The 19,594-nt window shown below is 34.3% G+C and overlaps 1 protein-coding gene across 1 annotated transcript; it reads right to left on the reverse strand.

Moving 5' to 3' along the window:
• Positions 1-7,708: 7,708 nt before the first annotated feature.
• On the reverse strand, positions 7,709-9,837 carry LOC143624917 (putative polygalacturonase At3g15720). Its single transcript, XM_077095412.1, has 8 exons — positions 9,778-9,837; positions 9,560-9,697; positions 8,875-9,027; positions 8,766-8,795; positions 8,466-8,673; positions 8,291-8,372; positions 8,095-8,203; positions 7,709-8,014 (listed from the first exon to the last, which is right to left on the reverse strand). Exons 1-8 carry the CDS (start codon positions 9,835-9,837, stop codon positions 7,709-7,711), a joined length of 1,086 nt encoding a protein of 361 aa, XP_076951527.1.
• Between the last annotated feature and the right edge of the window lie 9,757 nt (positions 9,838-19,594).

Here is a 19,594-nt window from a genome sequence, read left to right on the forward strand (position 1 = left end):
TGCAGCTCTGTGCTCCTACACTGACTCGCATTGTAAACTGCTTTAGGGTTTCCTATGAGCAACTTTTATGCCTCTTTTCTCTCTTTGGTGTCTACATATCTTTTTCTCTCTCTTCCTTTTTCTCCCGAGAATGAGTATCCTTCTGCGAGACACATTTCCATCTGCGTCTCTTCATAAGTGTAAATCCCTAAACTGACCCAAAAGCTGCTAGGGATGAATTGTACCACCTTCCCCTAGCCTAAAAGATAATATATCATCCTCAAACAGGTCATCCGTTTATAATGCATTTTTTATTTGAAAGGAGGCAAAGAACTCCATTGTGAGCACACAATAATATTGTGTGTTGTTTGACAGGAAACGACTCCATGGTCCCGATACTATAGTATTGTATCTATCAAGTTGGTTCAATTGGCGGTGTGTTTCTTCACATGCAAAATACAGTGGGTCCTCCACTCAATTTTTCATAAATGCTAACCTCCTCCAGACCTCGACATTCTCTGGCTCATTTCCCGTAAACAACAAATAAATGTGGTCAACTTCCTCAAACCCTTTGTAGTTCTCATCATAGCCGGCCATCCTAAGGGATTAGAACGAAAACAGATCCAGATTACATGAATTCGAAAAATTGAGATTCTTTTCCAGAGAGTCAACACGGCCGTGCTGAGCTCAACACGACCCGTGCTGATGTGGGCTGTAGTAGGTTGACTTTCTTCGTTGACTACGACTATTTCCAGGCAAAACGCCGCTCGTGTGTTGCACGACTTGAGGGTTTTGAAGACTCGAACGTGCTTATCAACCCGGTTTTCCAAAATTATCTTAGTGGGTTTGGACTTGGGTCGGTCAATAGCGTGAAACCTGACCCAAACCAAAAAGCAACCAAAAGTGGGCCAAAAATTGTGTTTAAACTCATTTATATTAACCTTTTTCGAATAAAAAACATGTCTAAATATACAAACAATTTTAAACATATCAATTTGTCCTAGTTTAACCCGAATATTGTAGGAACTTGGATCTAGGGTTCGGATTATACCAGATTTGATATGAAGTGGGTTTAACCGAAACCAAGAATGAGATTAACAAATAACTTGACATACCGTGATGATAGATAGAAGGAATAGTCAGATTATGGGTGAAATCGGCCGGAAAATCGTCCTAGGGTTCGAGTGGTAAGTCACAAAGTGAAACAATCTTCTAAAACTAGAATTATAATCGAATCGTCCTAGGATTATGTGAACCAGCTCTACTAGTCTCATGGCATGAAACATAGTGGTTTTAGGAAACGAGTTTCTACTATGTTTGCCTAGCATACATGCATTGGAAACATGCTCACCATGCAAAGTTTGAATATCACCACTTATAATAATTTTAGATTTCAAAATTATCATGACCAAGTCCAGAGTGTCATAGCTATCCTTGGTCTTTTATTAAAGCTAAAAGACATACCGCGGTTCCAATTTTGAGCTTGATCTTATAAAGTCGGTATGGACTTCTCGGGACTCTCATTAGCAAGCGATCTCCTTCCTCGTATAGCCACAAGTGGTCATTTGCTATCCAAACCTTACACCCTTTTTCGGTTAACTAACTGATGCTCATTATGTTGCTACATAAGCTGGTACGTAATAATCGTCATTCATAACCCGCTGCTCACCATTCTTGCAATCGAAAATATGGAACCTCACCCTTTGATATTCACTTTGGGCCCGTCTCTAAATTTCACCAAACCGCTCACTTGATAATCAATTTGTCACACCCCGTTAAGCGATTTGTGGTAGCATAAAACGGTAATGTAACAAACACAACTGGTATCAAACACATTGCTCATAAAGAAACATTACTAACTAAGTTTACAATATATTACATTGTTTTAACATCTTTTACAAACGATGTGATACAATCAAAACTAGTCTTGTTAACTACTTTACTTCATACTCGCACCCTTGCATCAATTCACACAGCCTTGATCACAATCCAAACACATAGCACATATTCAATCTACTTCAAGTATCTGTACACTTGAAAAGCATGTTGAAAATAGGTCAACTACGAATAGTTGGTGAGTTTCATAGGTTTTAACGAAATCAGTTCAGCTACCCCAGACAATAATAGTTTGTATATATGCGCGTATATAAATATGTATTTACGTTGGTATGTATGTACATCTGTATGTTTGTATGTTTATGATATAAGTATGAAACATTACAATGAGATCATGACTGTTCATTCTTGCTACGTGCCTCCATTTACTCACGTAAAATCAACCACTGTGGCCACCCTTCTTCCTACAACGGTTCCAAGTAACTAAATCAAGCAATACATAGTATGTGTGTATGTATATATATATATATATATATATATATATATAGTATTTTCTACCTACAATCAATCACTGTGGCCCCCTTCCGCCCAAAATATGTATAATCATAGTATATTCTTGGCATTCATGCCATAATCAAGTTAGTTTGTTTAGTTGCAGCAGAACTTGGCTTATAGGCATACTCAACTTTGTTTATTAAGTTGTAGCACAACTTGGCTCATAGGCCATACTCAACTTTGTTTATTAAGTTGCCACAGAACTTGGCTCATATGCCATACTCAACTTTGTTTATTAAGTTGCAGCAGAACTTGGCTCATAGGTCATACTCAACTTTAGTTTGTTACTATTGTGGCATCCATTCCACCCACAACAGCCTCATCGCTTTCACAGACCACGTTATACCCATGGCCTTCACAGACCATGTTATTCCCCAATTTGTTAGGTTTAACATTTCATAGCGTGTTTGCATAAACATATAGTCACATGTAATTTCATAATGTTTTGGCATTCGTAGTATCTCCATCTAATTTATCAATCAAAGATACTATTCACTTTTCATCGGCACGTAGTCAACCATTATGTTTGTAGGGACTTTTCGTATATGAGCATTTACATAATTCATATCTTGAACCGTTTTCAGATAGATAAACGTACAGAAACATGCTTTTCACCCCAAAAGTTCGTAAATAGTTTGAAAAGAGGGGTCATCAAACTAACAGTTTAATAGGGCTCAGTGCGATGTCAGATTGGGGTTCGTTTCCCTTGCTATCACTTAGTCCATATAGTCAATATTATAATAATATTAATATTTTAATATTATTATAATCTCCATACTAAACTGGGCTGTATAGCTAGTCTGGGCGTAGCTGTCACGCCCAAATCATGTCAATAAGCTTAGGTTGTGACGTTGTTCATTGTCTAATGTTTAAAACTGAACTTGGCTCAGTTTTCCCGTTTCACCTGCAGGGCTATGTTGTTCGTTTACGCGTATGGAAAACAGGTATGACCACATAAACTTGGATAAATGTGTTGGTTGATAAATGATTAAATTTATAAAGATAGATTGTAGATTAGATGTCTGAATTTGCTACGGGCTCGTTTCCGTTTATTTAGTTTGGGTTGGAGGAAAACGCACACAATTCATCTGATTGTCCGGATTTCTCACAAAAAAGTTCATTTTTACTCAATTAACCCAAAAATATGATTTTTGATCACTCTTGATGTTCTGATATTCCAACGAGTTCGTTAATTACAAACCCATCGGTTTTTATCAGAATTGAATTTGTTTAAGGTTCAAATTAGCACAATTAATTATCTATTTTATCATTAAATTATGAAAATTTGTACACTTACCAATTAAAATATATAGATTTTTATAAAAATATTTCTGGAATTATTTACTAATTTATTAATTTATAAAATTTTATTTTATAGGCTATATTTAAACCGTAAATCGTCCGTTTATACCAAACAATTTCAGAAAAATCCAAAAAACTTCCTGAGTGATCCAAATGTCTCCCAAAATAAGTTGTAAAATTTTCAGAACCTAACACTTTTTCCATGTTACCTTTTCCAGCCAAAAACGATTGTAAAAATTCGAATAAACACGAATTTAGAAAACATAGCTAGGGTTCTCCAAATAACCCCAAATTTTACAGGTGATCATATTATGCCGTACCTAAGTTATCCACAAAATCTCTTAATTTTTCTAATAGTTTAAGTATTTTTCCGAAATAAACGTCACTAAATGATAATAAATTCCCCATATATTCTCGGATGATAGAAAAATTACCAAATTTTGACAGGGACTCATTCATACGGTCCCTGATGTCCCTGCAAAAGTTCACAAGCTAAAAACAAGCACGTCACAATCTAATCCTAAACGGCCCCTAAACAAGTATTTTGGCAATACCTTTGCGGTTTTCAACTGTTTCAACCCTTTACTCGTCTTTCTGGGTTCTTGGTCTTCTAAGTAATGTAACTACAGGTTCTATATCACAAAACCAAGCATGTATCATCAAGAGACCAGCCTTGAAACTCAGGGTTTCGGCTAGGGCTTTAAACCAAACTTTTGACTCCTAAAAACACGATTTAAACCTCTTAATCCGTGTTTATGGTCCAAAAACTTATCAAACCCGGTTACTAACCATGTGTAAGATCAAAATATGTTTTTGGGCAATTTTTAGGGTTTTTACATGGTTAGAAATGATTTTTGGTAATCAAACTATGTTTATATGTAATTAAACATGTTTAAAAGAGTTTAATTTTTTTTAAATATTAATATATTATGTTATTAAATGTTTAGATTGCATCAAAACAGAAGGCAAGTGGGCAACAAGCTGCGCTGCTACCCCTTTTTGGCTGGGAAAGTTCTGGAACCGAGCGTAGCAGCTGCATATGTTGATATTTTGTTTAAAGTGATGGATTAATAAGCGTTAAACAAGTTATTATATCAATATCAATATGTTGGCTTATATTAAACGTATATCACTTATAAATGCCCCACCGGGATATCCGGGTCATAACCAGACTGTTTGGTTATTCTTTCATTCGTTACGCAATAAGTGATTAATTGCTTAATCGATATATGAATACTAAGGTGTACCTGGTTTTGCCACGAATGTCACACAATTTGGGAAAAGTACGCTTCACATCTGGTATTTTGATTAGATGCCCCATTATCTAAATACTAAATTGAATCGATTAGCGAGTCCTTTGCGTAACGGATTGGATGAACCTTCTCTTCATTTAACATAACATGTTCTTCATCAACTTCAAATGAGGCCATTATAAGAGTCGGCGGCTTAGCCTTGGCTTGGTTTAGATTAGATTCTTGAGTCGGTGATCTCGGACATTCCCACACAAAGTGGCCCAAAACATTGAAATAACAACACCGAACACGCTTTTATCTATACCCTAATTTTGATTATAACGATTATTACCTTGATTGCCATCTCTAACTTGGTTGTCTGTGTTCAGTTTGTTACCGTCTATTTGGTTGTCATAGTTCTGATTATACTGACCCCGTCCTCTACTCGAACCTCGACCATGACCTCTTCCACGACCCCGTTGGTCATAACCCGAGGAGCCACGACGTCGAGCATAATTTTTTCGGTCATGATCGGTGTCCCGTCTTCCTTGATATTGTTTTTAGCATATAATAATTTTCCCATCTCCCAATGCTTCCTTGCCTTTGATTCTCTCTTCAAACACCTTTAAACTTGCTATACAATCTTCAAAAACCACAGTGCTAAGATTGTCCCATTGTTCGATAGTTGCTACAATAGCAACAAAACGGTTTGGAACGCTATTGAGCAGTTTTTTCTCAAGTTCAAGTTCTTCCATCGGATTACCCAAACTAACAAATTGCGTGGTGCATTCCGTTATCTTCTTGGCAAAGTCTTCAAAATATTCTTTTTCTCCCATTTTCAATTGATTAAAGTCTCGCTTTAACGATCGTAAGCGAACTTGTTGCGCTCGATCAGCACCGAGAAATCTAACCTGTAATGATTCCCAAATCTCCCAACCATTATGGGTTCTTGCAACTTGCATCAACATGTTTTCCTGTAAGGTTTGAAAAATAATAGCCGTTTCCATCATGTTTTTCTTCTCATCTACAGCATCTTCGGTCACCACCTCCCATAAATAATCCTTGAGCATCAAGAATTGATCCCATAATTACAACCCACGTGTTGTAGTGTGCTTTTCTTAACTTCGGACATTGCAACGAAGTTGAACTTGGTTCCCTTTCTTGTACAACCAGTGTTTCATCCACCATAACACACGGTCTTCAATTTCTTCAGGTTCTGTTTGATCAAAACGAAAATGCGAGTTGCACTCCTTTCAACTGGAACGCTTCGGATTTGATGTGGTTAGTCGCCCCACACCGTTTTTTGAACTTCCCAAAACTCGTAGATCGCCTACGCTCTTGATACCAATTGCTAGAGTAACAAATTGGATATATAATCTATGAATATATTGTGTTCTTGAATCGTAGACCCGGAAACGAAACTTGACATCCACGGTGGATAGTGTATGGCAAAGATATGGTTGTGGGTTGGTTGAATAAACCAAAACAAAAAATACCAACTTAATGGTATGATATAATTATAAAGAAATCGAAAGGAACAGTGATGGGCTTTTTAACATCAAACTTTCAACTACTGTTATTATTATAAAAAAACTCAAAACGTATTTTCAAATCTAACAATCACAATTTGACTAGAAGTAGGAAACTAATAAAAGATAAACATAAACTTAAATAATAATATATTTGATTTGATCTCCTCCTAATCGTCCCATTGAGATCGACCTTGCCACCCCTCGGTTTATATTTAATGAATCGGGATAAAATATATCAATAACATTAGAAAAAAGGAATTTCACAGGGCAGCTTGGTAGTAGATACGCCCCTGAAATCAGAGGCCTTGATTCCAAATCCCAGGTTAGCAACGCTCGTATGAAGTGGATACTCCTCCATGGTTTAAGGCAGAGTACGGGCGACTGAACATAGCATCAGAGAATACATACGAAAAAGTCCTCGCCAGACGAGAAGCCTTGGTGAAATAGCTTGTCAAGTTATCAATCAAACCCGAAAGCAAAATTCTATAGGTAGAGAAAATGTATAGATCCACCAAAAATTAGAACAGAAACAACGAATCCAAAGACTTCTCAAAATTTACTTTAAAGTTCACCACTTTTGTTTTGATTTCTTCAACCATGCAAGGCTTCATGGATGATCGGTAGACCTTCTAGAATCCTGTGACTTAATAATAAAGTAGTTAGATTTTAATGATAACTAAATTGATAACCACTTTAATCCTGCTGGCTAGAATCATCGAGTTGACTTTGTAAATACACTTGATCAAGTTAATTGGTCTACCATTCGAGAAGTAGTAAGGAAGCATTGTAATAACAAAAAATTTGCATCCCCCATTTGTTTTCCTATGTCTGGTAAAATAGATAGGACCTTGTTCGAGACGGTCAATATCCAAGAACAATAATAGAAAAAAAAAGGGCGTGGGACAATTTTCTTATATTTTTTCTATTTCGAACAAAATAAGTGTGCTTATAAGAAAAACAAATCTTAATTGTATAAGAAAAATCTTCTAAAACTAGAATTATAATCCAATAATTAAAAATAGAAAAGTAGATAATTGATAAAATGCTGTAGACTCATCATCTTTTTAATTATATTTTAATATTTAAACTGAATTGAAGTCCGGAATTGCCTTTGAGATCGTATTATGATAAAACTAAATGCTCCATGTATGTATATAAACTTGATAATGAACTGAGAGTAGAGTATAGAGTAGTTATCTTTGATTTAAGAAACTCTGTTACAGTTCATGGATATTGTCCCAATATATTGGGGGTTACGTATAAATTATCTAGCTAACGACATTTAACAATTGGGTTGGTAGAAATAAATATCCCTCTGGCATTGTTACAGTAAGAAAAAACGCCAGGACCAGTTATTCCAACTTGGTCTGTAAAGATTCCAGTACACCTTACGCTGCAGTCGAACGTAATCGCTTGATTTGTCGCCGAGGACCCGTGTATATTCAGATACTTCACATCGCTCACATATACAGCATTTCGTGTATTAATGTTGTAATGCTGATCAATTATGATTGGATTCTGTACGTTTACCAACCAAATATCCTGAAATATGATCCCCTTAGCATACCCAGTTCCACCCTGCGGTACAAGAACATGACAAAGATCAAACGATATCTTAAAATGATAGAAAATTTCTTTAAGGTTATACTAAATTTTACCGCTACTGTCTTGATTCGTAATCCATTTGTGGTTCCAGTGAGGTTACAGTATCGTACGTGCACTTTTTCAACTGTGTCATAACGTCCGTTTTCCCCAAGGCTTCCAATACTACATAAACGCATAAATGGCTATGTGAGGGGAACTTTGTATAAATGTGGCAATAACATAAGAAAAAAAACATTAGTCATATGCTACCTTATACCATGGCCAGGTCCGCAGAACACCCTGGTTAAATTGATATCATATATGCCACCATTAATAGCCACACAATCGTCACCTATTTTTATCGTATCGAAATGGTTGAAGCATTGCAATATAGAAGAAAACTAATTATTGCATAAGAAGCAAGAAGCTGGTATAAGTCAATTACCAGTTTGTATATTAGAGTCATGGATATTTATGTGTGAGGAAGAGGCAATATCAATCCCATCAGTATTGGGGCTGCTTTCAGGCGCTAATATTCGAAGATTTCCAAAATCGACGTTTTGGCTATTAATAATGCTAATATGAAGGCTTGGGCTGTCAATATGAGTTGTCCCACTCAGTCGAAGACCATTGCATTGATTGAAATGCAAAGCCTAAAACAATTCAAATTTTAGATGTTTTAGGCTATTAATAATGCTAATATGAAGGCTTGGGCTGTCAATATGAGTTGTCCCACACAACTTACCGTTGGGCGCTGGCATTTTCTGGTTGCAGTCTGCAGAGGTAAACAAATCAGGTTAGTATGCTCTTTATGTTGTTTGAAATAGAACTCAAACAAGATTCAGTAAACCAACCGTGTTTCCCCACCACATCCTGCCCCGACCATTGATCTGGCCACCCCCGTTAATTGTGAGTCCAGGCACATAAGAGAAAGATAGCCAAATGGGGCTTTTTTCACAACCTCTCCATCCACTCAGTGTATCTGGTGCAATGATGTTACCCAAAAGCTATTCATCAAAACAAAATAAAATTATTAATTAGTTAAAGTTTTCACATGAAGTTGTCTTTTAGGTTTCGCATTCGCACCACAAGAAAAGTGAATGTTTAGCGAAAAAATCACCATTTACAAATGCATCTTGTACGAAAAATAAATTAAAAGATATAATCATCGTAAAAGTAACAGTCTTTACCTTTTTAGCAAGCAATATATGTATATTTTGAATTGAAAATGTGGATGGCACAGAGACATTATTTTGTAACAAAAATTGTAAACATAATCTTTAAGTACTCATAAGGAAAAGAGCACGATATGTAAACTAAGAATAATTAATATATAAACATGAGGCTTATTTAATAATATATAAACATGAGGTTTTGGTACTTCATATTCAAGAAATAAATCGAGAATATGTACAATAAATACTATTTGATGTTTGATGGGCGGCAAATTGATTTTCAGTAAATGCTTTACACCCATAGATCTTGTGTTCTTGATATCGATTCAACCTTTGGCATATCTCAGTTATTGACTCATTTTACCTGAACATTCACCGTCGGGAATCTGCATGGGCCATTGAACATAATCGGGCCTACTAGAAATGACTTCCCTGGTGGTATGACCAACGTCGGGTCTTGTGACGTGCCATTGCATAAACCAGCCCATGCTTGAAGAAAAGCCTACATACACGAACCAATAAATTAGAAAACAGTCAATTGTGCATGAGTTGGTTTACATTGGTGTCATAGAGTTGGTTTACATTGGTGTCATCTGTGTGCCCATCTCCTTTTGCTCCATAAGTTGTTACATCAAAAGTCATCGCTCTTACAGTTTGTGGGATAAATAAAATGTAGCAAAAGCTCAACACAAAAACCATAAGTAAACCCTGCGAAGAGGAGAAGAAAGATTACTTAATTTAAGTGTAATGAATAAAAACCATGACTCCAATACGTTGTTCATATTTCTTACCATTTTTCAGAACTAACTGAAGGTGGTAATTCTGTTGTTGCTTAATGATCTGCAATACCCCAATTTATATTGTGAGAAATGTAAGTAGATTAAGTGTATCTGCACGATTCTAATTATTTTCATACCAGAAATAAATTAAATACGTTCTTTGACTATTTAATGTCATTATGTCTTTCTTGTGCCATGAAATATTTGTGAATAATCTGTGTCTTTGTATGGAAAATTTTTAAAAGTGTTTTACTAGTCAAAAAGTCTTTGACCGAGTGTGATTTAATTTTGACAGTCATTATCGTCACGCAAGAACCATACAGATTTTCATTATAATATTGTAAATTATAAATTATTTATTACAACATATGTTTTCATTTTGTTTAAAATTGTGTTTTCTCGTTTGCTAATCCTGATTTTAAGTTCCAATTGACATTTCCTTGTGATGCATTAATTTTTTTAACCATTTCAAATATTCCATAGCATGATTTCTCAACAAACATATAAAGTTCATTGATATAATACGTATACGTTTAATTAAGTTTGTAACAAATATATGAAGTTCATTGATATAATATGTATACGTTAAATTAAATTTGGAAAATACATGTAATTATTAAAAACATTGAAACGAAGGTAATTTGAAACACTTTATTTTAATGCTTTAACTATGAGTTTTCTTTTTCCTAAAATGGTCTTGGTGGAATAATTATTTACTAAAATGAGAGACTTGAAAACTACTTACCAAAATGAGTATTTTCTTGAAAACTTCTTTTTCTTCTTCCTAATTGTCCACTTTCAATTTTTGACTAATAGGGTTTTACCGTGAGACGCATAGCATATCAGGAGATAACAATGTGTCATACCGAACAACCAATTAATATTAATTGTTATCATTTTTTTAATGCTCTTCGTTATGAGAAAATATAGTTACAATACAAATTGCGTTTTACAGAAGAATAAACAAGTATAACATTTTAACCCAGATTGTGCAACTAGGCACCCAGACATTAACATTTCATGAAAACCCCTAAGCATTCTTTGATATTTGATTTAATCTGTGCATGCATGATTCATCCTAATTTTTATATACAGCTAAGTGAGCCGAGAAAATCATGCTAAAATGGTCAACACAGTGTTGGTAAATTCACAGGTTTGTATCTAAAAACAAGTTCTATAAATATGCAATAATATAAAAAAAAGGTTTTAGTATTAGTTAATTATTCTAGTATTCATGATACAATAGCGTGGGGTCCATTGCCATCGAAGGTGACATGTTGGTTTGTGCCTCCCAACAAGTCTTTACCCTAAGTTGGTAATGCTTAGGTCAATGCTAAATCCGTTTGACCTCAAGTCAAGTTAGAGTGACTAACACAGGTGGAGTTTGTTAAGCCCGGTAGTACTACTCAGTATTATCTCTTTAGTTAACTGTCCAATGTGTGTGAGTACTTTCGGTGGTTAAATTCATGGCGTATACATGTGACAAAAACAGTCTTACAATATCCAAAAAGGTTTTTCCATGCTTTCTCCCCATAAAGAATAAGTAAAAGAGAGGGGCTATGAAAACTCGAGTGCATGCTGATAAGCAAAGTCAACACTAAAGCAAAAGATCGCGTACAGGTATATTCTAAAGTACACAAGTACGTAAGTAAATGTGTGAGGGTTCATAGAACCCCTAGTATCCAAACAATCCCATTGTTTATTTGTGTTTAACTAAATTTTGACTTTTGTTGACTTTGATAAAAGTTTGACCAAGTTAACCCGACTACACTACACGTTGGTGATTTATAATTGAGTATGTTGGCTTATAATCACTAAGTGTCTCACACACACTAGTAGGTACCCGCGCAATGCGACGGCGACATAAGTTTACAATGCGTACTCGTTTTCTGTTTTTTAATTAATCCTCTCGTAATATTATTCCAAATATTCTACAAAATGCTGTTGGTCGAGAAGTATTATAGATAATCAACACCAAATCTAGTTACAAAATAAAATTTGTTAACGTAATATTCATTATTACGTAAGTATATTTGTTATTTTCTTACAAAAATAGTATACCAACAAGTTCTTAGATTACTTGGTAGTTTCAATTTCACAAAAACCTAATATCTCCGTTCAATCTTTTGCAAGCCCATTTTTTTATCAAATTTAAAAATCCTTATAAACCCACTTTTAAACTCTATTTGATTGATCCCACATGGAAAAAAAGATTAATTCGATCAACCATAATTTATTAATAAAACCCACTTTAACTTTTAATATTATTATGTGTACAATTAATTCTGTTATGGCAAGTTGGCAACTTGTAGAAAATATATCTATGTAATAATCAATTAATTATCATTTCTATTTTGGTTAGGTTCGGTTTAAAACCAGATCTTTTGTTTGATTTCCGTGTTCAATCTGGCCCGTGTTCAATCTGACCTATGCCGATTACAACTTGTCAATATCCAAAGGGTCCATACCGATTACAACTTTGCTGACCTCTTTACAAAAGATTTTGATCGTGCCCGATTTCTATATCTTGTAGAATCGCTTGGCATGATTTCACTAAAGTCATCGATCATACCCGATTTGAATTTCTGGTCGAATCGTTCGGCATGATCAATTTTGATTAAAACAACCTATCTATCTTTTTGTATATAAAATTGTAAATATTTTTCAAATATATCACAATTTTAGAGGGAGAAATTGAGTTAAGTTTAACTCACCAAAAAGATTTTTAGTTTGCTTTCAAGAAAAACTAAAACGAGTCATTTGACTTAACAAAAATATTTTACTCCTATTAAAGAAAAATTTCAAAAATTCAAAAAGTATTATCCCGCTTAGAGGGAGCTCCTTCGTAGAGGGAGTCGGATATTTAAAATTTTCAATTAAGAATTGATCCGACCATTTGAAAAATGATAGTACATTGGTATGCAATGATCTTAGCACATGAAAAGAGTAGATCAAAAGTCCACAAAATCATTCACAGATATGTAGGTAGGCTTGACAAACAAGTAAGTGTCGGGTGATATAAACCTAAATTCCTTCCGGTACAAGTGGATATGCGATTATGAAGCAGTTACATGATTCCGTGAAGTCATATTCATGAAGGCAAAAATGTAATTATACATGTCATACCCAAGCCTCTCTTTACTTGATCACAGTCGTCTTATGAAATATGTGTCAATTTTTAATTTTCTCATTGAGTCAAGAAAAGCCTCATAGAAAGGCAAAAAAAAGAAAAACAAAAGAGTCAAGAAAAGAAAAAGAAAAACAGAAAAAGGAAAGAAAAATTAAGAAAAAGAGTCAAAAAAAGAGTCTATCTTAGGATTTTAAGTTCTGCTTTATTTCTTCATTTATTTTGATTCAAGTCTTGAACTTTCTCTGTTTGTAGTCATACAAGACCTGATTGTTAAGGCCCTGAATCTTCTGCTTTCTTTTAATCTTTCTAGATTGCGTCAAGTGTGCAAAAATAAAGCATAAAGTGTCAAGTATGTTAATAAGAGTATTGTGATCAAATAAGAAAGGTTTAAGTCAAGTTGATGTGATATGTTAACACAAAGTAAGCCTGAGATATGATGGAATCAGTAACATGTCTGATTAAATGGGGACCACATAAGCACCGTGCCTAATTGTACTTTAAACGTATCACTTTGGCATCAAAAGACTTGTCAGGTTAAACAAATGGATGATATCTACAGTCGGTGATGAAATTGTGACATAATAATATCAAAATGGAAACGCAATCTAGGGCTGTGCAAATCAATATGATTCCATGTTGTGATCTTTCTCACAAAAATATTAAAATCGTTAGAAAATTCTGTAAATATTATTGATATATAATATTAATTTCATCTTTACTCATATCTTTTATTGTTTATTTTGATTTTGTTTTATTTATGTTTCAACTTCAAAACATTATGTATATATTTTCACTATTTTAAAATATATGAAATTACCAAAAAGATTTTAAGTTTTTATTATGTTCGTACATATTTTATTAAACCTTATTTTATTCAAAATAATGTGTTTTGTTGTTAAGATCGTCCATGCAATGTTTGTTGGAAACCTAGGACTTAAACAAATCACTTACAAGTTGAGGGGCTGAAATTGGGAGAGCCTGTGAACGAATTCTTCTTTGACCCTCAAGAGGGTCTGTGAACGAATCTTATTCGTTCTAAGTTTTGTGCAGGTGTACACGGACGGGTAGATCAAGATCAAGTCTGCTTGGAGTTGCAGATGCTTAAGCGCTTAAAAGAAAACGAGAACGTGAAAGTTAGTGGTTGAAGCTAAAAATGAACTGATTGCATTCGAAGACAAGGAAAGAAACCAGTCGGCTCAAGAAAGTCAACAAAAGAAAATTAGATGTCGAGCCTCCCGCATCTGATGTTTCTAAAATTTGCTGTTGCCGATCCTTCCCAGAAATAAGATGGAAATTCAAGTCTACAAGACTAGAAAATAAAGCATTGTTCAAGATCCAATATGGTTCAAGATCCTGGATCAAGACAAATACTAAGTTTCAAGAAATAAAGAAGCAAAGAACTTGACGAATGTTCCTCGACATACTCAATCCTAGAGGGAGATTGTAGGGCCAATATTATATATTGTTTTTAGGATTGTATATGTCGTTTTAGTTTGCTTTTAGTCGGTGTAGTGCGTACTCAGTACATTTATTTTGTAAGTATTAGAGAAATGGGGACCCTATAAAAGTGCCACTTAACCCATTTCTCCAACTCTCCAATTCTTTCACAACTCTTGGAAATAAAAAGTTCTATCTCCACTTTTCCTTTTTCTCTCTTTTACATAAACAAACTAAGATCCGAGATCCGAGTGTCGTTGGTGATTTCCGCTAACCAACAACACGAATTGATCCGAGTCAAGTCTTAAGATCCATCTAGAGGACCTACAATTTTTATGTTTTAAATTTTAAAATTGTAAATATTTTTAAAATATGTCACAATTTTAGAGGAGAAAATTGAGTTAACTTTATCTTACCAAAAAGATTTTTAATTTATTTCAAAAAAAACAAAAACATATCATTTGATTTACCAGAAAGATTTTATGTTCATATTTGCTTCTTTTATTTTATTTAATTTTTGTTTTTATATTGTTTTATTTTATTTTTAACTTAAAGATATCCATTTAAGTTATTTACATTTTTTTATTTTTATTTTTAATTTTACTTTTATTTTCATTTTAATTTTTTATTTTTGTTTTACTCTTTTCTTAATCTTACGTTTATATTAAGAGATCCACTATGCAAGTGTTGTTAACGTCGGGACCGACAAAATAAAACTTGTATATAACCAAGCGTTCCGATTCGGTGTGTAAATGTTTTTTGGGTTTAAATCTGTAAATATTTTTAAAGACCGAGGGTTGAGAGTGTATATTCATTTAAAACTCGAGATGTTTTGACCCTATCGCGAGATAGGCATATAAGGGTTAAACCCAACATATCTTTCACACAACACTTTTCTTCTAAAACTCTTGCACTCTCTCTCTCTCTCTCTCCCTCCCTCTCTCTCTCTCTCTTTCTCTATAAACCCAATAACACCTTTCTTTCATCCAAACATCAATCTACATCTTGTTACCATATCTTTTTGATCATCATGGATCCTTCACCAGCGGGATAACAACACTTCACCATCATCTTCATCTATGTTATTTTTTTGGATCTAACGGTTCATCTGAACCATCGGGTAGATCTAGGGTTTTGATTATGAGTTCTTCAGTGAAATTTCTTTGTTTTTGCTATTGATTCAAACATCAGAGAACATTTAAACATCATTAGATTGTATTTTAGGTTTAGATTTGTACAGTTTTTAATAATCGGGTATTCTTGAGTCCGATTGACTGGATTCTAGTTTGAGTTTGGCTATAATATTGTACAGAAGTGAAACTCGGGTGTAGGCGACTCAGTTCAAGAAAGAAAAGAAAGATTTTGAACTTAAAGGACATTCAAGCCGCATCGCATAAAAAGGGAAAACGAATCGCATAAGAATTTAAGTCGCATGGGATTTCAATCGCATTGCATAACTAATGCAATGTGACTGAAATCTAATCTTTAATTGCATCGCATGACTCATGTGATGCGGCTAAAAATACCATGCGATGCAAATTCTTTTTTGCGATGCGATTTCTTTACGCTTGGACAATCTTCACATATTTTGGGCTGTTTGGACTAAAAGGACTATTGACCTAATGTAACTTTATAACAAAACCTAAAAATGATAAATCACAATAATATATGATTAAAATCAACTAATTATCTACTTAAACAATTATTAACTAAAATATGTAACAACCACACTGTATTTAACACTTGATTTAAGTATTGTAAAGTTGTTAACTGTGTATTATATGTATATGTTAATTGCACTTTGTCTTTGATCTATCATTATAGTGATGTTCTAATGATCTTCTTTGTTTATCTTTCAGCAACATAACTTGTTTTGTCCTCTTGATTTGCCTAAGAAGAAGAAGCACATGGTTTTCACATTTATGTTCAAGGGGTTAAGGGAAACTCCGTTGCTACATGCTATTACAGCCAACCCATCTATTCACACCTACTGGGATTAAGAGTTTTGGACGATTGCTAAGGTTTCCAAAGATTCTATGTTTCTAGCCACAAAGGTTGTCGGGAAGAGCTTACTGATCAGAGAAGAAGATATTAGACGAGCCCTTAACATCAAAGCCGCTCCAGATCATCATTTTGGTAAAGGTGATCTGTAAGACCCCGAATCCCAGGAATCCTACAGTTGGTGATTATACACGAAACATATAAAATTCTTAAACCCAAAATAATTCATTTCATTTCGAAAACCATTTCAGAGTATAATTCAGCGGAAAATCATAATTATTAAAACAAGTTACCAAAACCCGGGAATTATGCCCAAAACCAAACTTCAATGTATTTAATAAAACTTTAAAAGAAAAGTGTTCATCATTAAAACTTCCGACTAAGTATGCCCTCCACCGTCCAAGTAGCCTCGTGCACGTCCAAGCGGAGACGCATACTCCTCCTAACCTGAAACTCACACTAACATGCACACAAAGTCAGCTTGAGCTGAGTGAGTTCAAGTTTTAATAATTGACATCTAAAATAATATAGTCATAATAATTCCAAGAGTTTTAAAAATAAAACGGGTTACAACAGTTAGGCCATCATCAATAATAAGTAATCATCCTTGTATATATATATAAACATCCTTATAATCATATATGAACATCCTTATAATTATATATAAACATCCTTATAATTATATATAAACATCCTTGTAAGTATATATGAACATACTTATAATTATATATAAACATCCTTATAATTATATATAAACATCCTTGTAAGTATATATGAACATACTTATAATTATATATAAACATCCTTGTAAGTATATATGAACATACTTATAATTATATATGAACATCCTTATAATTATATATAAACATCCTTGTAAGTATATATGAACATACTTATAATTATATATAAACATACTTATAATTATATATAAGCATCCTTATAATTATATACCTACATATACTTCATCCAAGTAATAACATCAGTGTCGAGCACACGTACAACCCAAACACGTAACATCTCATCCAACGTATGCAAACACAAAGTAGGCATACGTAACATCCGTAGTCGATAACGACTACTAACATCGCCAAATATTGGCCATACAGTAATACATACATACATACATACGATAATATCATCTCAAGGCCTACCCTATACAAGTAAGCCCATCCAAAATAATTTTAAACAATTCATCAAGCAAAATCACTTAGGTGTGCATGCTAGCCCAAAAACTTAAAAAGAGTAAAAAAGGGCATCATGAACTCACCTGACACAAGACACGTATTCACCACGAGCTAGATAATCCCTAAGTAATCCCAAAACTCAAACACCTGTCGGTTTACGTACAAACATTACAAACGACATCGAACGGACACGTTTATCCTACGAGATGTTCTAACATGGTTCTAGTTACCTAAAACCTCGACCTCATCAAACTCAATCATAATAGCCCCTGCGGCCTTACATTCACCAACACGACCCTTAGATACTCTTAGGAATAAAGAATTCCCAATTTACCCCCGGAAGCACTAGGTGACACTAACACGCGCGTCTAAGAGTCGTTTAGGCCATTAACATCCAACTCAGTCCCGTGTGGACCCAACATGATAAAATCACAGCCAACAAGTCCACACGACGCTACACGAGTCAAATGGGTCGGTAACTCGCAAGTACAACGCACCAACTATTCAATAAACGCAATTGCGCGTTGTACCGACCCGTTTGAGCAACCGATAACCAATTCAGCCCCATAACTTATAAAAATGATTTTCCAACAGCCCGTACATCAAACCAAGTTTCTCCGACCTGAATTAGTCGTTAATCACTTCGACCCTCGCGTTAAACGCATAAAACTACAATTCTAGTTAACCGAACACTAACAATCAAACTACAACTAGTTGACCAATCTAACGAACACCAATGAACATGATTTTAAAGTATGATATATGGGACATAACTAGGAAGATTGTGGTGCAAAAACTCACTTCAAACAGCCCCGATAAGAACACTATAGAACATCCACCGGTTAAGCCTAAAACGAACTTATCGATCAATAACAAGTAAAACGTGCAGATTTTAGCAAGCGAAGATGTATTTAATTACATAGGATAACCTTTGAAATAAATTATTAAATTTTTACCAGACTTTAATAAATGTCTTAGGTTTATAAAAATATTTTTATTATATTTTTCTAGTATACAAAAAAATAATAAAAATTCCTCCAATACAGAAAGGTATGTGCAGCTATTTCAGTGCGCAACAAAATGGTTTTATTTTTATAAAAATAATTACCCAGCCAAATTAAATGATTACAATTGGGTTTAGTTCCTAACTCAAAATAATAACTTCCAGAAGTGGAACCAACCAATTTGGACTTGTCAAAAAAGGGTTATGACGTCGTGAAGACAGACCCGAATCCGTCATCCCGCATCAGCTTTGACACTCGATCTTATAAAATCATAAAAAGCACTCAAATCTCTTCCAAAAATTACATATTATACCTTTATGGAAACTAGACTCAAATTGGAACATCATAGAAACAAGAATCGATCAAAAACAATATATTTTCATCGAGTTACAGACCGAACAATAATCGAGTACGAATCTGTCAGAAATCGTTATAACCAAAACTCAACCCTAACGACCAATAAGCGCGTTAATATGATCAATTAAGGTGTAAAAGACTTGTAGGGACATAGAACGAAACTTCAATTGAAGTTTTATGATCACACCTTGGCTGCAAAAAGGAGAAAAATCGCAGCTCCTTGGCCGCTCTCTTGTCCGATCGGGAATAGGGAAGGGAGGGGGCTAGGGTTTTTAGTTTTATAATATAAAACAACAAGTTACACTCTAGCCCTTCTAATTTGAGAGATATGGCAACATGAAAGGAAAGTTTAAATAACTTAACGTACCGGTATGACGAAAAGGTTTTCGAGAAATGTCGGTTAAATCCCGAGGAATATACATACTCTACAAGCTTAAACCCTTTGAACTGAAAAATTAACGGGTGTTACAAGATCAGGAAACTCTGAAGTAGTTCATGGAAGATATA

The sequence above is a fragment of the Bidens hawaiensis genome, unplaced genomic scaffold (assembly GCF_021521415.1).
Source record: "Bidens hawaiensis isolate Kalapana, Puna unplaced genomic scaffold, B.hawaiensis_p1.1 tig00004003_1, whole genome shotgun sequence".
NCBI lineage: Eukaryota > Viridiplantae > Streptophyta > Magnoliopsida > Asterales > Asteraceae > Bidens > Bidens hawaiensis.